Source organism: Rhincodon typus, chromosome 3, assembly GCF_021869965.1.
Source record: "Rhincodon typus isolate 14 chromosome 3, sRhiTyp1.1, whole genome shotgun sequence".
Lineage (NCBI taxonomy): Eukaryota > Metazoa > Chordata > Chondrichthyes > Orectolobiformes > Rhincodontidae > Rhincodon > Rhincodon typus.
In genome coordinates, this window is record NC_063334.1 from 123824535 (window position 1) to 123846749 (window position 22215).

The 22215-nt window shown below is 42.4% G+C and overlaps 1 protein-coding gene across 1 annotated transcript in view; it reads left to right on the forward strand.

The window, feature by feature from the left end:
• The first annotated feature begins 13344 nt into the window (after positions 1-13344).
• LOC109912568 overlaps positions 13345-22215 on the forward strand; it is a 53649-nt gene continuing 44778 nt past the window's right edge. Inside the window, exon 1 of the mRNA XM_048594158.1 lies at positions 13345-13442. Within this exon, the coding sequence (XP_048450115.1) occupies positions 13385-13442 (58 nt within the window). The 5' untranslated portion in view covers positions 13345-13384. The remainder of the gene's footprint in view (positions 13443-22215) is intronic.

The following is a 22215-nucleotide window of genomic DNA, read 5'->3' on the forward strand; positions in this document are numbered from 1 at the left end:
CTGGCTCCTCCACTCTGATCCAAAGTTCCTTGAGCTGCAAACACTTCATTCGGATGTTTGTTCTGATCACATTGGTGCTCACTGAAAACACAGGAAACCTAAACAGACTGATCTTCTGCATTGTAATGCTTCTGTGATTTGAGTTTGAGATGAGAACTGTACTCTCCCAGAGGGATTGAGATGTTTTGAACTCTAACTCAAAAGGCAATGGAAGCAAAGTCGTTATTATTTTTGGGGCAGAGGTAGGTAGATTATTGATAAGCAGAAAGGTGAAGGGTTTCTGCTTAAACAGCGGGAATGTGAAATAACAGGACAGTCTTGATCTTATTAAATGCTAGAGCAGGCTTGAAGGGCCCAATGGCTGCCTCCTGCCCTAGTTTTATGTTTTGAAGAAATATACTTGAAGGAACAGAGGGCATTAGAAAGGGTGTAGAAAAGATTCACAAGAATGGTTCGAGAGATGAGAAACTGGAGTTATGTAGATACATTGGGAAAACCAGAACCGTTCTCCTTGTACAAGAAACAATTAAGAGCAGACATGATTAAGGTATTTCCAAATCATGAGCTATCTGGACAGAATAGATATGGAGAAATAGTTACCTTTGAAAGGATTGTGCTTGATTTCCATTCTAAACAGCCTGGTTCCAATTTTAAGATTATGGATTCACGCACTTGATGCAGCACAGCAGGAGAACCCAAACCTTTCATTTTCATCCTTTGAAAGAGCAACTCCATTTCGCTGTTGACCTGAATCTCTTTTCAGGTAGTTATCCATTTCTGTTTCAGCATTGAATTTGCCATAACCACACGTGTGCAGTGTTCCAGATTCTAAACAGGTGCTACATATTGATTTTCCTCACAGCATTTTTTTGTTACTTTTGCCACACACCTTAAACACCTCTAATTCTCACATACAATGTGACAAAACGCATCGATGAAGGTACAGCAGTGAAGGCATGGTAGGCTCATTGAGGAAAGTAAGGAAGCATGAGATTCAGAGAAATTTGGCTGTCCAATTGAAGACAAGAGGGTGGTAGTAGATGGAAAGTATCCAGCCTGGAGCTCGGTGACCAGTGGTGTTCCACAGGGATCTGTTCTGGGATCTCTGCTCTTTGTGATCTTTATAAATGACTTGGATGAGGAAGTGGAAGGGTGGGTTAGTAAGTTTGCCGATGACATGAAGGTTGGTGGAGTTGTGGATAGCGTGGAGGGCTGTTGTAGGTTGCAACAGGACATTGACAGGATGCAGAGCTGGGCAAAAAAGCGGCAGATGAAAGTCCACCCAGAAAAGTGTGGTGATTCATCTTGGAAGGTCGCATCTGAATGCAGAATACAAGATTAATGGCAGGATTCTCCGGCAGTGTGGAGAAACAGAGGGATCTTGCAATCCATGTCCATAGATCCCTCAAAGTTGCTACCCAAGTTGATGATAGGGTTGTAAAGAAGGCAAATGATGTTGGCTTTCATTGGCAGGGGAATGGAGTTTAAGAGCCGTGAGGTTATGCTGCAGGTCTATAAAACCCTGGTTACATAGAACCTAGAACCCTTCGGCCCTCTGTTTTCACAGGTCAGCGCAACAATCTGAAGCCCATCTAACCTGCACTATTCCATTATCATCCATATGTTTATCCAATGACCATTTAAATGCCCTTAAAGTTGGCGAGTCTACTACTGTTTCAGGCAGGGCATTCCATGCCCTTACTACTCTGAGTAAAGAACCTACCTCTGACATCTGTCCTATATCTATCACCCCTCAGTTTAAAGCGATGTCCCCTCATGCTAGCCATCACCATCCGAGGGGAAAAAGGCTCTCACTGTCCACCCTATCTAATCCTCTGATCATCTTGTATGTCTCCATTAAGTACCCCCTAACCTCCTTCTCTCTAATGAAAACAGCCTCAAGTCCCTCAGCCTTTCCTCCTAAAGACCTTCCCTCCATACTAGGCAAATCCTGGCAAATTTTCTCTGCACCCTTTCCAATGCTTCCACATCCTTCCTATAATGTGGCGACCAGAACTGTACGCAATACTCCAAGTGCGGCCGCACCAGAGTTTTGTACATCTGCAACATGACCTCATGGCTCCGAAACTCAATCCCTCTACCAATAAAACCTAACACACCATACGCCTTCTTAACAACCCTATCAACCTGGGTGGCAACTTTCAGTGATCCATGCACATGGACACCGAGATCTCTCTGCTCATCCACACTACCAAGAATCTTACCATTAGCCCAGTACTCTGTATTCCTGTTACTCCTTCCAAAGTAAATCACCTCCCACTTTTCCGCATCAAACTCCATTTGCCACCTCTCAGCCCATCTCTGCAGCTTATCTATGTCCCTCTGTAACCTGCAACATCCTTCTGCACTGTTCACAACTCCACCGACTTTGGTGTCATCCGCAAATTCACTAACCCATCCTTCTACGCCCTCATCCAGGTGTTTTATAAAAATGACAAACAGCAATGGCCCCAAAACAGATCCTTGAGGTACACCACTAGTAACTGAACTCCAGGATGAACATTTCCCATCAACCACCACCCTCTGTCTTCTTACAGTTATCCAATTTCTGATCCAAACCACTAAATCACCCTCCATCCCATGCCTCTGTATTTTCTGCAATGGAATGTTGTGTTCAGTTCTGGTCACCTCATTATAGGAAAGATGTGGAAGCTTTGGAGAGGTTGCCGAGGAGATTTACCAGGATGCTGCCTGGACTGGAGGGCAGGTCTTATGATGTAATGTTGAGGGAGCTAGGGCTTTTTTTGACCAAAGAAGGATGACTGGTGACTTGATAGAGGTTTACAAGATGATGAGAGGCATTGATAAAGTGGATAACTACAGACTTATTCCCAGGGTGGAAATGACTATTAAGATGGGGCATAATCTTAAGGTGATTGGAGAAAGGTATAGGGGTGATGTCAGAGGTAGGCTCTTCACACAGTCGTGGGTGTGTGGAATGCACTGCCAGCAGTGGTAGTGGAGTCGGATACTTCAGGGACATGTAAGTGACTCTTGGATAGGCACATGGAGGATAGTAAAATGTAGGTATGCAGGGTAGATTGGTCTTAGTAGGATAATAGGTTGGCACAACATCATGGGCTGAAGGACCTGTACTGTTCTATGTTTTGCAATTTTCATAAGGGCAGTGGAAAGTTCCAGGTCATGTCATATCATTAGGCTTTGAGGTAGACAGAGGGGGCTGGAAGAACACAGCAAGCCAGCCAGCATCTGGAGGAAAGGAGCAGTCAACATTTTTGGGTATTACCCTTCGGGTTTGGAATTGGATAACAGCAGTATTGAGGTGTGTTTTTTTTTTTTTCCTCTCTTCCCTGTAAGAAGAAAGAGTAGACTGAACTTTGTATTGAACTATGAAATGGAAACAAATGGTTTGGAAGTCAGACTGACTCCAGCTTCCTGCTTTGGTAAATGAATGACCACTGTTGGAACATTCCCAACCTGTTTAGCCACCTTTAGCAAAAGCTCGAGCATATAGGACCCTGTCTCTGCAGTTTAGAGTACCCAAAAGCAAAATTCTGGAAATACTCAAGCTTTAAGGTAGAATTTGTAAATGGAGGAAAGGAATTAACATTTCATGTCATTGATAAGTTCTGAAAATTCTGCTGAATGAGAAAGCAACAACTCAGTAACTCTCCTTTGACATCTCTTTCCAAATTTGTGACCGATACCAAATGGATGGGAACACTACCACTTGCAAGTTATTTATTTATTGTTATGAATATCTGGAAAGATACAGTGGAAAGTGTTTGTTGCCACTATCCGGTGCCATTTTCAGTTCCAAGAAGAACAAAATGCAAATAGAGCTCACCTTCTGTATGATGGGTCTTCAAACACAACTCTCTGGCTTCTGCGAGGGAGTCACCGCTCTCTGGGACCAGCAATGACAAACCTGCCAAGAATCCATGCTTCAGGCATACCTCAGCCAGGAGTTCCTGCTCTGAGCACTGCCTCTGCCGCAGCAACCCACTGTGTCTAAGAGTACCCATCAGTGCTGCAGCCTGTAACCCGCTGAGTCCATGCTCTGGGCTTACCGAGGCCAGAAATCCTTGTTCTGGGCACTGCCACCCCTGCAGTCCAACCAAGCTACTCAACGTCCTGGTTTGGAAATATATTCACTATTCCTTCAATATTGCTGCATCAAAATCCTCTCCAACAGTGGGTCTACCTACAAACCAGTGATTCAAGAAGGTAGCAACTCACTACCTTCTCAAGGGCAATTAGGGATAGGCAGTACATGCTGGCCCTGCCAGTGACATTAAATTCTCAGGGATGAATTTAAAAAAAAACTTTGCTTGTCCCTCTATCTCCATATCCCTGGGCAGGGAAAATATCTCATCCACATCCACCCTTTCAGGGCATGGCCCGCAGCACCCACCAATCAAAGAATAATTTTTTGTTAAATGACTCAATGGGCTGAATGGTTTAGCCCTATCCTGTTGTGCTTTGGTGATCTAAGGCTTGGACTAGAGGGTAAATGACTCATGCTAAGCACTTGTCAGCAATACTTCCTGATCAGAGTGAGAAACCCCTTGGAATGTCAGCAGCAGCTACACAAAATGATGAATGAACCTATTACTGGGGGTCAGGACTGTAAACTGTCTATCATGGCACCCATCAAGCTGCTGGATTGGCCATTAATGCTGCAAATATAACATCAGACAACAATTGTGAGGATGCAGTGGCTCTATCAGCCTTTACTCTGTTTGTGTGTGTCATTGAGTGGGAGACAGTGGTATCGTAAACATTGCAACGGACCAGAGCAAACCCCATGGCTGATCTCATCTTGGCCTCAACTCCACGTTCTTGCCCACTCTCCATAACCCTTTAGCACATCATTCATTAAAAATCTGTCTATTTCCTCCTTACATTTACTCATGTTGCAGCATACACCACATTCTGGAGTAGTGAATTCCACAGATTCATGGCTCTTTGAGACACAAATTCTCCTCATCTCTGTTTTAAATCTGCTACCCTTTGTCTGAAAAGTATGACCTCGCATTCGAGGTACCAAAATTATAGGCAATACTCCAGCTGCAGTCTCACGAATGTTCTGTGCAGTTGCAGCAACACTTTGCTACATTTATACTCTATTTCTTTAGCAATAATTCCTAAAATCCTGTTTGCTTTCCCTATTACCTGCTGTAACTGCAAACTGGTTTTCTGTGATTTATGCCCCAGGATACTCTGATCCCTCTGCACTGAAGCATGTTGAACTTTCTGTCCATTTAGATAACGATGACCTTTCTGTTCCTCTGACCAAAATGGATCATCTCACAGTTATCCACATTAAACTATATCTGCCAAATTTTGGCCCATTCACCTAACCTAGCCTTTTGTAAATCTCTAATTTCTTCATTGTAACTAATGTAACTAACTAATAATTGTAACTAACAATCCCACCTATTTTATCTGAAAAATCGGCAGTAGTACTTTCTCTCCCTGCATCCGAGTCATTAATATAGATAATAAATAGCTGGGGAGTGTGGACCGAATCCTTGGCATTCCACAAGTCATACTGGGACCTGAAAAGAGGCTTATTTATTTTGATTCTCTGCTTTCTGATTGGCTAGCCAATCCAAAGTAACCAATTTCCCCGAACGCCCTGTGGTCTTACTGGTATGTTGAACTTTGTGTCATCTTATCAAATGCTGTCTGCAAGTCCAGAAGTACCACATCCACAGCATCTCCGTTATCCATATTGCTTGTTAGATCTTCAAAGAACTCCAGCAAATTAGTCAACTACTAAATGAAATCCAAAAGAACTGCGGATGCTGTAAATCAGAAACAAAAACAAAAGTTGCTGGAAAAGCTCAGCAAGTCTGACAGCATCTTTGAAGAAAAATCAGAGTTAATGTTTTGGGTCAGGTGACCCTTCCTTAGAACTATTTGTTTAAAGGTAAGTGTAAGGCTCTGTGTTCCAGGTATAATTTGATTGGTCCACCATTAGTAGCCATTGTTTATAAGAGAGTCCAGTTTAGTTTCTGGTCAAAGGTGACTCCCAGGATGTTGATAGTGGGGATTCAGTGATGGTAACTGCATTGAATGGCAAGAGGTAGTCATTAGGTTATTGGAGATAGTCATTGTCTGGCATTTATGTGGCATGAATGTTACTTGCCATTTGTCAGCTCAAGCCTGGATATTGTCCAGGTCTTTCTACATTTGGATATGGACTGCTTCATTATCTGAGGAGTTCTGAATAATGCTGAACATTGTGCAATCATCAGAGAACCCCCCACTTCTGACCTTCCGATGGAGGGAAGGTCATTGATGAAGCAGCTGAAGATCCTTGGGCAGAGAACACTACCCTGAGGATCTCCTGCAGACATGTCTTGGAGGTGAGATGAATGACTTCCAATAACCACAACCATTTTCCTATGTGCCATGTATGAATCCAGCCAATGGAGAGTTTGCCCCTTGATTCCCATTGACTTTTTATGTCATCCTCACAACTTGCCTTCACACCTATTTTTGTGTCATTCACAAAGTTGGCTATACAACCTTCCTCATTCAACTCATTAATATATGAAATAAAAACAGAAATTGCTGGAAAAGCTCAACACGCCTGGCAGCATCTGTGAGGAGAAATCAGAGTTAATGTTTCGGGTCAGGTGACCCTTCCTCATTTGGCATTTTTCTGAATCTCTAGGACATTTGCCGAAGATTACTGCCACTATCTATGTTGCTACTTCCTCTAATAACCTAGGATGTATCCCATCAGGTCGAAAAACTTATCAGTCTCGATTCTCATTAGTTTACCTAGCAACTTTTCTCCATTGATAGTTATTGTTTAATTTCCTCTCCTCCTTTTGCCCCTTGAGCATTAATAGTTTAGGAATGCTCGCAGCATCTTCTACTGTAAAGATTGATGCAAAGTATTTATTCAGCTCCCCAACCATCTCCTGTTCCCATTAATATTACGCCATTCTCATTCTTTAAGGCGCCTATGTTCACTTTGACCTTGCTCTTACTTTTGAGATGTTTAAAGAAGCTTTTGCTGCCTGTCTTGATACACTTGCAATGTTACCCTCGAAGTTTACCTTCTTCCTCTTTATTAATATGTTGGTTATCTTTTTTTTAAAACCAGATCCAAAAAAGCCTGATGCTTGGTTCGATCCACAACATATTATTCTGGGAAACTTTTCCAATTGCACTTCATGAATTGTTCCTCATGGCTACTTCTACAGATTAAGGTCACCACGATTAATATGCGGCCTTTTGTCACATGGTGTCATTATCTCCTGATTTATTTCCTGTCTTTCTGTATAGCTACTGTTAGACGGCTGAGAGATTACTACCGCCAGCGCCTTTTTAACCTCCACACATATGGATGCTGCGTCACCTCACACTAACAGTGCTACCTCGCCATCCTTTTCTTCCTGCCTGTCCTTTTGAATAGTCAGATACTCCTGAGTATTCAGTTCCCAGTTTTGATCTCCATGTCTCTGTAATGGCTATGTGAAGCCAGTGCCATAAAAGTTATGTCAGTGGACTAGGAAATGTGGACTCCCAGGCCACTGTTCTGGGGTTTGAATCCCAAAACGGCAGATGGTGACATTTGAATTCAATACTGATAATAATCAGATTAAATCTGGAAATCAAAACTTGTCTAATGGCAACCATGTAACCACTGTTAAAACTCATCTGGTTTATGATTTTTCTTATCTAGTCTGGCCTACATGTGACTCCAGACGCAGATCGATGTGGTTAACACTGAAGTACCCTCTGCGCAATTAGGAATGGGCAAATAAATGCTGGCCAAGCCAATGTTGCCCACATCCCGTTAACAAATAAAAAAAGTCATACCTATTAATCTTTATTTATGCATGAATTCCTTTACTTTAAAACATAGAACATAGAACAGAGAACAGTACAGCACAGTACAGCCCCTTTGGCCAACATGTTGTGCCAACATATTATCCTACACGAAGATCAAACTACCTTGCATACCCTACATTTTACTATCATCCATGTGCCTATCCAAGAGTTGCTTAAATGTCCAAATAGTAACAAATTCTTCACTCATTCAACTTATTATGTCTTTTCACCATTTTTCCTCCTTTAAAACTTTTTACTGTTGTTCTTCTATCTCTATCCAACTCTGTCCCTTCCTGTACCATTCTAGGTATCATTATCCAATGTTAAATTAAAGTCCACAGTTTTTAAAGATTCAAAAGTAAAACAACACATTCCTTACACCAAATAGCTACCCTATAATGTTCCAATATCCTGTTGCTTTGAAAGTCTGCATTTCCCCTTTGAACATCGTCCTTTACAGTCTAAGAGATTTTAAGCTTCCAATTAGCTTAAAGCCCTCTCTGTGGCCTGGGATTTTCCAGGACATAATTCTAGGACTGTTCAAGGCAAACACCACCCCCGCACTACACACCGCGCCCTCCAGATTCCGCCAACAAAACCACCCCAGAATAGTACCCCCGGAACTGAAACCCATTCCACCCACAGTGCAATGCAGTTAATTCCTTGACACTATTTACGTTATGTCAGTTTGTTCATGGCTCAGGTAGAAATCTAGATTTTATCACCATTGAAGTTCCGCTTTTTAATTTAGCTCCTGACAAAATTCTTTCAGTGGAACCTCTTTTCTAGTCTGATCAATATTGCTGCTACCAATGTGGATGATGACAGCTTGATCTTTCCCCTCCCCTTCCAAGTTCTTCTCTCACCCTAAGGGAATGAACTTAACCCTGGTACTGGGCAAGCTTCATAGCCTTCGGTACTTGCACCTACAGCTGTAGAGAATAGCATCTATCCCTCTAATTATACAGTCTCCTACTACTGCTATATTTCTTTTTCCTCCCATCACTTGAATGGCTCATTGTACCAAGTCAATTCGCACACTCTTGTTTGTACAGTTTGCAAGAACCTCATTATTGTTGGATAATTGAAGGTGCTGAGGCTTCTCAATTGCAACCCACTAGATCCTCATACCTGCCACATCTGCTCTTACCTACCTGCCCCTGATCACAGATCAAATTTGAATGACTGAGTCCAAGGGGCGTGATCTCCTTCTGGAACAAAGTGTCCAGATACCCTTCCCCTTCACTGATGCTGTGTATTGTCTGCAGCCCAGACTCCAGTTCTTCAACTCAGATCTGAAGTCAGTTTCTTTTCCGTTTCCTTTTCCCTTCGTTTTTTCTCTCTCCTCTTTGCCGTATCTTTTCCCCCAGCCCCTCCACCCAACCTTTCACTATCCCTACCTGAAGAAAGGAGTCAAGTCGAGACCGGTGATGGGCGGGAGCTGAGTGCGGGGGCCTTGTCCTGCAGGGGCAGCAGAGTGAGCACAGGCTGAATTGAGCGTGGGCTGGGGCGAGTCCCCGGAGTGACAGAGAGGCCGCGTCCCATAGCGACGATGGAGCCACGACCCTGAAGCGACAGAGGGGCCGAGACCCGGAGCGATTGAGATGCCGAGTCCCGGAGCAACGAAGGGGCTGAGGTACGAATCCCGATACAGTGCAACGTACCTTGTTGATGTTGAGTGCCGGTGAGGAGCGGGCTGGAAGCTGGAGCGATGCGGGACAATTGCTGGACTTGGGCCTGGCACCACGTGCTGAGCTGCTGTTATCAGACTGTAACTTAAAGCCTTTTCACTATGTTGCAACTACCTCTGTATTTAATGATTATGCTTTCCTTTAATCCTCTTTGTATAAGAACACTTTTTTACACTTTTTAGGATTTGTACCTAGCTACTTGCACCTTCGATGATACCATTAAAAGGCAGCCATTGTAAAACCTTTTTACTGTACTCGTATACTTCTGTACTATAGTACAAGTGACAATAAAGGATATTCTATTCTATTCTGTTCTGTTCTTTTCTAAAATTTCTCACGCTATAAACACTTACTGCAGATGTGTTCACCCTCGATCACATTGGTGTCCAGCAGTTTCCACACGCTGCAGCAGCAACGCATCTCCTGTCCTGCCATCAATATCGTGGCTCTGACAGTGTTTGCCATGTGCACAACAGCACTTTAACAACTGTACCAGTGCAGGGATGCTGGATAATTTCAGTTAATATCTGGAAGTGGTGAGTTGTATTGGGAACAGTGCCTGGTTGATGGGTTAGAATCGAGTGAGAGGGGTATCTTGGGAAGGGGTAGGTCGCTAATGGGATGAGTTTCATTAGGGACTTTCATATAAGCACATAAATATGCATGGAATGGAGTGATATGGACCAAGGGCAGGCAGAAGGGATTAGTTTAATTTGGTGCCATGTTTGACACAACATCGTGGGTGAAGGGCCCATTCCTGTCCTGTACAGTTCTATGTTCTATATGGAAAGAGATCTCACTGGGCCTTGTGGTGAGAATCCTTCCATGCAATTTGAAAAAACGAGCACTTAGCTAAAAAGAAACATAAGATTCAGCCCTTGATCTCACTACTTGTATTGACAGTGAACAGGTTCCTGCAGTTGAATGCATATCATCTCCAACAATATATATAAGTATATAATCTACTCTGTAAGTAACATATTATTTTATTACCCCTTCTGGATGTATTCCTGGAATGTTTGATGGGAGCATGAAGAAGATACTTTATTCCATATCTTACCTATTCCTTTTACATGCCACAGGAATGATTAATGCTCACAGTGAAACAGAAACTGTTGCCTCAAGAGTTAGAGTCTGATGAAATTTCTGAGAATGAAAGCAGAAGCTGATGCAGTATCACGGAGCTCTAGAAAAACAAACAGATTTGATTGGAATCAAGGAAAATACTCCACTAATTTGACTGAGACCCAGCACAAGGAAAGATGGTTCTGATTGTTGGAGTTCAATCACTCATGTCCACAGGAGTTCCTCACAGTAGTGACCTTCGCCCAACCATCTTCAGCTGCTTCATCAGTGACCCTCCCTCCATCATAAAGTCAGAGTGGTAATGTTTGCTGATGATTGCACAGTGTTTAGTGCCATTCATGAATCCTCAGAGACTGAAGGGGTTTATGTACAGATGCAGTGCCACCTGGACAACATTCACTACCAGTGAATAACCACCTTTCAGAAGGGAGAATCGCACCATCTTCCTTGATGTTAAATGGTATTGCCATCAGTGAATTTAGCATTAGCCAGAAACAGACTAATCAGCATAAAAACTATTGGGACAAATGCAGTGCAGAGGCTGGGAAATCTGTAGCAAGTCACTTACCTGATTCAAATGTTGCCCATCATCTACAAGGAACAAGTCATAAGTGTAATGTAATATTCAATGATGCTCAAGATGTTCAAAACCAAAGAGGACAAAGCATTCCACTTGATTAGCACCGAAGGGGGAGGCAATGGCCTACTGGTTTTATTCTCGACCATTAATCCAGAAACTCAGCTGGGGACTCAGGTTCGAATCCTGCCATGGCAGATGGTGGAGTTTGAATTCAATAAAAATGTCTGGAATTAAGAATCTACTGATGACCTTGAAACCATTATTAATTGTTAGGAAAACTCATTTGGCTCACGAATGTCCTTCAGGGAAGGAAATATGCCATCCTCACCTGGTCTGGTCTACTTTTGATTCTAGACTCACTGCATATGTTTGACTGTGAACGGCCCTTCGAAATAGGCTAGCAAGCCACTTGGTTGTATCAATTGCTACAAAGTCTCCTCCCTGATGGTATCGTGGGTCAACCCACAGCAGGTGGACTGCAGCAGTTCAAGAAGTCAGCTCACCACCACCTTCTCAAGGGTATCTAGGGATGGGCAATAAATGGTGGCCATCCAGCAATGCCCACATCCGTTGAATGAATAAAAAATATGCATTACTTTTAACATAAGCTTACTTTATCATTGGAGCACAGCAGCAACACTGTGTACTATCTACAAGATGCACTGATGAATTGAACAAGATTCTTTTGACAGCACCTTCCAAACCCATAACCACTACCACCTGGAAGGAGAACTACCTGCATGTTCCCCTCCAAGCCACTCACCATCCTGACTTGGAAATATATCGCTGTTCCTTCAGTGTTACTGGGTCAAAATCCTTCATGGAACGCATCAAGTTGTTGAACTGCATGGAGAAATTTGCAAAGAGAAACACCTTTTACCACAAGTCCATCAGGAAGTGACCAGCACGTAGCAATCTCGAGACCCTGAGGGAAAAGAATAGGGTGGATCCTGTTGGGTTTTTCCCTGACCAGACTGTCAAAGTCATGAGGCAAGATGCCTCATCACCAGAACTTTCCTACAAGCACCAAGAAATTGTTTGGCTGGTGGTGAGAAGGGCATTACCTATGAGATCCTTCATGTATGCCCAGACTCTCTGCACCACCTCGAAGTGACTACGGGGAGGTAGAGGCTGTCACACACCTCCTGCTGGAGTGTGCTTTTGCAAAGGAAGTCTGGAGAGAGACGCAGTGACTGTTGTTGAGGTTCATCCTGAGCAGTTCGACGATGCAAAAATTTGTGCTCTATGGTCTGTTCCCTGGGACGCACACCGAGACAAACACCTGGAGGACCATCAAGTCAGTGAAAGACACTCTTTGGTTTGCCTGAAACGTGTTGGTCTTCTGGAGTGATACAGACTGGCACATTCTAAGGTTCAGGACTACATGCTGAGGGACTGACTAAAGCTTGGGGCATCTGCCAACAAAGCACAGTGGGGAAAGACCACTATCTAAGGTCTTTCTGCTGAAGTTAAATGGGGGTCCCTTCAGTTATTGGACCCTTCCAATGCTTCAAATATGTGCAGATATAATCTTGTACGAGTAAGAAATGCCTTTGATATGTTTGCTGGATAGAGTCAACTCCAATGTTTGTTTCTTCATATGCTACTATACAAAACCAAACTGCATTCGTGTCTATGTATATATATACATAAAGATAGTTCTATGAATAAAGTATATTTTTGAAATTAAAAAAAGTCGCTGGATCAAAATTCTGGAGCTCTTTCACTGCTCTGTCTAAGCACCCTATGATCTGTATGTCCTTGTTTGCTATGATCTGCCTGTACTACTCACAAGAGAAAGCTTTTCACTGCATTCAGGTACAAATAACCATAACAAATCAAATCAAATCAGGGTGTCCCTGCACCATGGAGACTACAGCAGCTTAGGAAGGTTATTCAGCATGCTGTCCATTACATGGGCAACTGGGAAAGGGAAGTAAATGCTGGCCCAGCCAGAAATACTCATATCATGTGAATCAATAGAAGAAAGAATCTACTTTCACAACATACTGTGGTTTGTACATTAGTTTTTAAGCAGTTATGTCTCTCATGCTTCCCAATTATTGTTCATGTTGTGCACTAATTTTTAAAATTTCATAACAGCTACATCAGAAGTGAAGTAACTTCTCTGTTCTGGTTTAAAAAGACAAGAAGCTGTGGGCAAGAAGGATAAAGTTCTGATGATTTAGCAATGAATTCTCTCTATGTTTGGCTGTCTGCATTCATGTCGGTCTCAGTGCAGGGTCACAGTAAGTACTTTGTAATACTTACTGTTCAAATTCATTTTTATTAATCATGCAATTGCCTCCTTCTTGATGACTTTACCTGCTGATTTAGTTTCAGTTTCCATACCCCAGGGGCTGTTTAGCAGTATGTGCATTGTCCTTTACTGCTGTTTCAAAATTGAGCAGAAACAGTTTGCTTGTGAAACAAATACAACTCACTGAAGGCTAACATGCAGGTGCAGGAAGCTATAAAAAAGATTAATAGATTGTTAGCTTTTGTTGAAAAATGATTTAAGAACAGGAGCGGTGAAGTTGTGCTTCAATAGTATAGAAACTCAATAATCCTGTTCTTGGAATACTGTGTACAGTTTTAATTTTGTTATCTCAGAAAGGATATTTTTCCAAAGTGGGATTGCAACACAGGTTTCGCAGACTTATTCGCGGTATGGCAGGACTATGAAGATAGACTGGTCAAACTGGGCCTGTATTCTGTACAGTTTCAAAGAATGAGACCTGATCTCAAAGAACCATAGAATCACACAGTTCAAAGTTGGCCCATCAAGTCTGCACCAACAAAAACTACTCAAAATCTACACAAGTTCCACTTTCTAGCACTTGGCCCATAGCTTTGAATGTTATGGGATTTCAAATGCTCGTGCTAGTGATTTTTAAAGGTTTTCAGCCTCAACAATGGGGTGGCATGTGGCTCAATGGTTAGCAGCGCTGCTTCACAGTGCCAGGGACCTGGGTTTGATTCCACCCTTTGGTAACTGTCTGTATTGAGTTTGCACATTCTCTCTGTGTTTGCATCAGTTTCCTCTGGGTTCTCGAGTTTCCTTCCACAGTCCAAAGATGTGTGGATTAGCCATGGGAATGCAATGATAGAGTAGGTAGGCAGGTGGGTTTAGTTTTGGATGGGGTGCTCTTTGGAGGGTTGGTATGGATTGAATGGCCTGCTTCTGCATTGTAGGGATTCTACGATATCTTCCCAGATAATGCATTCCAGATTACTACCAGCCTCTGGGTGAAAATGTTTTCTTTAAATTCCCCTCTGAACCTCCTGCCTTTCATCTTAAAATTATGCTCCCTTGTATTTGAACCTTCAACTAAGAAAAACAGTTGCTTTCTATCCACATTGTCCATGCCTGTCATAATCTATCAGGTACCCCCAACAGCCTACTCTGCTCTATCCAGCCTCTCTTTATAGCTAAACTGCTCCATCCCAGGCAACATTCTGCACTGCTTCCACTGCAATCACATCCATTCTATTGTGCGGTGATCAGACCTCCACAGAGTACTCCCATTGAAACTTATAAATTACTTAAAAGGATAGACAGGAAGGTGTAGGTAAGATGTTTCCTTGGATATAAATCTGTAGAAAATAGAAGCAGGAGTAGGCTATTTGGCCTTCTCTGCCATTCAATATGTTTATGATTGATCCTCTATCTCAACGCAATATCCCCACTTTCTCTCCAAATACCTGGATAGCTTTAAGAACTAAAACTGTATCAATTTCTTTGATTAAACATACTCAGCCTCCTTAGACTTCTCTGGTAGCGAATCTCACAGGTTGACCACCCTCTGAATGAAAAATTGTTTCCTCTTCTCAATCCAAAACGGCCAACCCCATATCGTGAGACTGTGATTCCACAAACAAGGAAAATATCTTCCCGGTATCTCATATGTCCAGCTCCTTAATGCTTCAAAGAGATCCCCCCTCATCCTTCTAACCTGTAATGAATACAGGTCTAGTCAAATCAACCTTTCCTCATTGTAAAATCCCACCATCTCTGGGGAATCTTGAACAGGGGACAAAATTGATAAAGAAGGAGATGGCTTATGATTGATTGATTGATTGTCACGCATACCAAAGTACAAGGAAAAGCTTTGTTTATGAGCTGTACAGGCAGATCATAGTAAGCAACATGGACAGATCAAAAAGATTTAGACAGAGATGCACAGGTTACATTGCACTGGGCGTGCATCAGGCGAGATCACTGTTAGCAAGATCAATATTACTTGAGGCTAGAGAGTCCATTCATCAGTCTGATAATGGCCAGGAAGAAGCTGTTCCTGAACCTGCTTGTGCGTGTGTTCAGGCTTCATATCTTCTGCCTGTTGGAAGAGATTGTAGGAGGACATGACCAGGGTGCAATAGGTCAATTAATGATGTTGGCCCCTTTTCTGTGGCAGTGAGCTGTGTACATGGAGTCCATGGATGGAAGGTTGGCTTCCATAATGGTCTGGGCTGCACACATCACCTTCTGTAGTTTCTTATGGTCCTGGGCAAAGCAGATGTCGTACCAGGCCATTATGCATTCAGACAGTATGCTTTCAATGGTGTGTCTGTAGAAGTTAGTGAGGGTCGCTATGGACATGCAAAATTTCCTGAGCCGCCTGAGGAAGAAGATGCATTGTTGTGCCTTCTTGACTGTTGCATCTATGTGGGCAGTCCAGGACAGGTTCCCAGTTATCGTCACTCTAAGCAACTTGTCGCTCTCCACCCTCTCAACCTCAGTTTCATTGATGTAGATGGGGGTATGTTCTCCTCCTTTCTTTCTGAAGTCAATGATCAGTTCTTTAGTTTTTCCAATGTTGAGAGAGAGGTTGTTTTCATTGCACCACATCACCAAGCTTCTATCTCCCTTCTGTATTTTGACTCATCGCTGTTAAATATCCGTCCCACTACGGTGGTGTCATCAGTGAACTTGTAGAGGGCATTTGTTTTGAATTCAGCAACACAGTGATGGATGTACGAGGAGTACAGTAGGGGCTGTGGGCGCATCCTTGCGGTGCTCTAGTTTGAGTGTTATTGTGGACAAAAATTTCACTGACTATGGTCTGCGGGTCAGAAAGCTGAGGATCCACTTGCAGAGGGCTGAGCCAAGACCAAAGTCGTGGAATTTTGAAATCAGCCTGGAGGGTCTAATGGTGTTGAAGGGGGAGCTGTAGTCAATAGGCAGGAGTCTGATGTAGGTGTCTTTATTGTCCAAATGTTCCAGGGATGACTGCAGGCCTAGTGATATGTCATCCGCTTTTGACCTGTTCCATCGTTAGGCAAACTCTAGGGGATCGAGGCAGACTGGAGTTGATGTGGGCCATGACTAACCTCTCGAAGCACTTCATGATAATTGAGGACAGAACTACTGGGCAGTAGTCATTAAGGCACACTGCATGTGTTTTCTTGGGTATGGGGATGACAGTGGTCTTCTTGATGCAGGTGGGGACTTTGGCTTGTAGGAGGGAGAGGTTGAAGGTGTCGGTGAATACCTCCTCCAGTTGGTCCGTATGGGATCTGAGTTCTCATCCGGGCCCGTCGCTCTCCTTGGGCTGACTCGAAGGAAAACTGGTCTGACATCTGCAGCAGTGATGGACGGAACAGATGTGCCTGGGGCTATCGGGTCAAGCATCACCACGCTGCTGGCATTCTGCTCAAACTGTTCATAGAAAGCATCGAGTGTGTCAGGGAGGGATGTGTCTTTGCTCTGCTTCATTTTGTATCCTGTGATGTTATTTAGGCCTTGCCACAGGTGGCGGGAATCTGCTTGGTTTGGGCCTCCAGCTTGGTTCGGTACTGCCTCTTGGCATCCCTGATGGCTTTGTGAAGGTCACATCTGGCTTTCCTGTATTGGTCTGGGTCATCCAACTTGAATGCTGATCGTTTGGTCTTCAGTAGGGAGTGGATTTCCTTGTTCATCCAAAGTTTATGGTTAGGGAACACTCCGGTTGACCTAATTGGTATGCAGTCCTCCACACATTTGCTAACAAAGTCTGTGGTGTCATACTCATCTTGGGGGTTTGTTGCTGAGTACTTGAATACGATCCAGTCCATCAATTCCAAGCAGTCCTAGAGATAGTGTTCCACAACCTTGGACCAGCATTGTATAGTCGTCTTCTGTTGTCTTTCTTCAGATGCTTTCACTGCTTTGTAAGAGACTCAAGGTGGCAGGTTCACTTATAAAAGGTCTCTGACTTATCAGTTAGAAGTCACAGCTTACAAACATTTCTGAAGGGAAGATAAATTAGTTTTCATCAGGTTAAAAGTGGGTTTTGACTGCAGAGAACAGAGAAAACAGCTCCTGAGCTGGTGGAGTTCAAAACAATTTTCTCTGTATCTGTTCCCAGCCCCAGGTTATCCAGTTACCTGAGAATCAAACACATAGTTGTTGACAGGCAAAAAGCATTTGTCATTAGCAACTGGTCAGTAGTCTATAGACAAATGAACTTCTTGTTATAAACAGAAACTGCATCTGTACACCCCCTCACTATCGTTTAATCTGCAACCACTTCAATTCCTGTATGTTCAGACAGCTATTTATACAATGCTTACCATAAGTGTCAGGTTACTTGGTATTCAAAATATGCAGCAATTCTTTAAAACACTAATCGTAAAACAGTTCTTCCCCATTTCCACCCTCAATTTAAAAAAGCATAAAAAGACTGGAAAGATTCATTCATTCAGATTTTAATTGGGCAGTGGCTCAGTGGTTAGCGCTGCTAACTCACAGCCCCAGGGCACTGGGGTTTGATTCCACTCTTGGTTGACTGTCTGTGTGGAGTTTGTACATTCTTCCTGTGTCTGTGTGGGTTTCTGCTGGGTGCTCTGGCTTCCTCCCACAGTCCAAAGGTGTGCAGATTCGGTGGACTGGCCATGCTAAATTTCCCCATAATGTCCAGGGATGGATAGGCTAGGTGGATTAGCCATGGGACATTGGCATTGCTGGTTGGACCAGCATTTATTAGAATCCCTAATTGCCCTGGAGTAGGTGGTAGTGATCTGCTTTTGAACCTGTGTATTCCTAGGGGAACAGGTGCAGTGTTGTTAGGAAGAGAGTTTCAGGATTTTCCCAGTGACAGTGAAGGAATGATGACATGTTTCCAGGTCAAGGTGGTGTGTGTCTCAAAGGAGAACTTGCAGTTGGTGCTATTCCCAAATATCTGCTTCTTTTGTCCTTCTAGGGTAAAAATGAGGCTTTTCCTTTAATGTGCTTTTGGAGAATCCTTGATAGATTACTGCACTGCATCTTATCGAGATGTATCTTCAAAGGAGCTATTTAACAAGGGCTTTCTTAAATTAATAAAAGAATGAATTTATTAGTTATTAAATGTGAAAAGAATTAATAACACAACATACAGATTAAGAATAAGAAATGAGTCCGAAACAAGATTTGTTTTTATTTACTCATGGGACATTGTCATCACTGATCAGTCAGCATTTATTGCCTGGACCTAGTTGCCCTTCAACTGAGCTATTTCAAAGGGCAGTTCAGAGTCATCCACATTGCTGAGAATCCAGAGTTACATGTAGGCCAGACCAGGTAAAAATGGCAGATTTCCTTCCCTAAAGGATATTAATGAGTCAGGTGGGTTTTTCTCATACCCAGTAATGGTTTCATGGTCATCAGTAGTTTTCTTTAATTTCAGATTTTTAAAATTGAATTCGAATTCTACCATGACAAGATTTCAACACGAGTTTCTAGATTAATATTCTAGCAATAATACCACTTGGTCACCACTTCCTCTCCAAACAGTCCAAAGATATACAGATCAGTCTCCCTGGTTCATTCATTGAATGCTGGTAAATGAACAGTTAATTTCAGCATTCTTGGCTTTTGCAGTAAGTTGAAATCTTTTTGCCCTGTTTCCTGTTGATGGGAGTTAACTGACAGCACTCAGAGTGAGAGAGTCATAGATTCATAGAGTCATACAGCAAGAAACAAACCCTTTGGTTCAATTTGTCTGTGCCGACCAGACATCCCAATCTGACAGTGTCTCATTTGCCAACATTTGGTCCATATCCTTCTAAACCCTTCCTATACCCATCCAGATTCCTTTTAATTGTTGCAATCATACCAGTCTCCACCACTTTCTCTGGCAGCTTGTTCCAGACATGCACCACCCTCTGCATAGAAAAGTTGGCCATCAGGTACTTTATAAATCTTTCCGCTCTCACTGTAAACCTATATCCTCTATTTTTGGACCCTCCCAATCTAGGAAAAAGACCTTGGCTATTCACTGTACCCAAGTCCCTAATGATTTGATGAAATTCTATAAGGTCACCCCTCAGTGTCTGATGCTCCAGGGAAACAAGCCCTAGCCTCTTCAGCCTCTCCCTATAAATCAAATTTTTCTTCTTCTTATTCCTTCGGACCCACTTTTCGGTTAGATGAATTTCAGCACAGAGTGTGAGATAGATCCCTTTCACCTGAAATGCAGGGGTGATTAGTGGGTGGTCCTTTGATTGTGATCTTTACATCACAGTAGCCTGAATCCAGGCTAGTACACATGAACCCCAGATCTTCCTTCACTATTACAAACTGATCAAAGTTACAATTGATTATTGACCTACTTTTATGTGTGTTCTTGATACTGCGGTGCTCAAGAGGTGACTTTCTGCTAAGAGAAGGAAAACAGTCGCCTCCTTCATTAAGTCGTCTTGTTATGTTTCTCTTCTTGTTTGAAGTTTCGCTGACACTCTACAGGTGCAACATTCCATGGATCCCACACAGGTGCAAAAACCTCACGACATCCTTGTGGAGCTGTGGCCAGTATAAATGCTGGTTAATGTGGGCTAGGGCTTTGCATATACCGATATGCTCAGCCATCACACGCTCGTATACGAGCTGAAATATTTCCCATAGTCCACCTTGTAAGCATGACCGCCTGTTGGATTACTGTCCATTCCTTGTTTGAAGGTCCATAAGGGGCAGATGGTCTCCTTTTCTCATCAACACCTCATTTATAAGGTAGTGATATTCACGGACTGTTTCTGCCTCAGCTTCAGTGTGAGCTAGTGTTGATAAAAATGACCTTGTTGGTCTGCTACCAAGTGTTATATCTCAGCTGATGCTTTTAAGTTACAAATCAGATCCCAGACTAAAATATGCCTTGGCAGACCATATTTTGTTTTTTCTTGGTTGCATTGAGGTGGCTTCCCATTGAAACATAAGCACAGATTTGGTTTCATAAAATAAAACAAGGTATTCATCATGTAAAATGAATACAAAATAGAATAAATGAAACTGTTTACATATAGAACATTTTTGAAGATTCCAAAACCCATGATAAAAAACAACCCAATTAATCTCACAATCACCCCATACAGTACTCAAACACTGCAGAGAATTCTCTTTTCTGTCACACATTGTGTTGACTTCGCTGTATTTTTAATTCCTGGTTATGTGAATCTGATTGCCTCTTCCTTGATTCTTTATACAACCCAACTTAGACTGTCTCAGCATTTTTGTAACCCATTTCGGGTTTTAACCAAATACATCTGGTCTGGAATCTTTAAACTAAACTCCTTGCACTAAGGTAGCCTATTTCTTAACAGTTTTAATTTCCTCCCTTTCTCAGGAGTGAGTGTTTACACATCCAGCTTCATTAATCGTTCAGCAAAATTGCCAAACTGAAATCTTAAATATTCTTCCAATCTATGGATGTTTCACCTGGTCAAAAGAGAAAAATCAGTCCCTGACCTTCTAAACTGAAATCCGGCACACAACTGTTTACTTTATTCACATGAAAATTTCCATTAGACTCCAAAACTATCTATCTCTCTCAGGCTGTTTTTAGAAATAAACACCTTTGTCACCGAATGTAAAGAACGTAAGAACAAGGAGAAGGAGCAGAGAATTCAGCCCATTAAGCCTGCTTCACCATTTGATACAATCATGACTAATCTCATGTCAGCCTCAATTCCACTTTGCTGCCAGCACTCCATAACCCTCCAGCACACTACTAATTAAACATCTGGCTATCTCCTTCTTAAATTTACTCAATATCCTCGCATCCACCACATTCTGGGATAGTGAATTCGACTGTTTGAGAGAGATGATTACTTCATGATAGAATCCCTACAGTGTGAAAGCAGGCCATTCAGCCCTTCAAGCCCAGAACAACATTCTAAAGAGTATCCCACTCAAACCCATCTTCATAGCACACAGTAGCTCAAGCTGTTTTGTTCAAACTCCATTGTGCCTTAAATTCACTCTCTTTTCTCTTTGCCCTTTCCTCCTTTTCCCTTTTCTCTCTCCCATTTCCAATATTCTTTTCCTTTTTCTTGAAATTCTAGTTTCCACTGCTCCAGTTTTAATTCCTCTATCTATTTTATCATCCTGAATTCCTGTAAAGCGTTGGCCACCCCTTTTAAAGTTTTGAGTTTCCTGGCTTTCTGGCAAATTTTGAATCCCAAATACCTCTCTACATCTTTTAACTGTTTGAGATGCAACATTTGAATCCTCATGCGTAACATTTCCTAATTCAGCAAGGAATGTTCTGGCGTTGAATTCATACAAATCTATACCATGGCAACGCAAACTCAAGAAAGCCTTTTGCAGTTTTAACATGGCAATTTACCCACTCCAATTCTTTGATTTAATCTGTGGATTCATGACCTGAGAGCTTCAAATCTTTTACCCCTAGTTATTCCAGTTCTGGACAGATACCCCAAATCCTTACTGTTGCGGGTGAAGAGGAATGAACTGGCTTTCATTTGTGAGTCACTACCCCCTCAGTTGGTTGCAATAAGGTTAATTGAAAAAACTCCCTCTCTTTTGGATACCTTCTCCCCCCAGATCAAATTAATTTATACTTTCAAAGAGGTCAGTTAAACAAAGCTTTCTTGATTTAAAAAAGAGTGAATTTATTAAGTACTAAACACAACAAAGAATTAATAACACAACATAGTTAAACATAGTTTAGGAATTAGAAGTGATTCGAAAAGGAAGATAAATGATTAAAGTCTCTCTGGGTCTTAATGAAAAGTAGATGGTGAAATATTGATAGTATAATCATT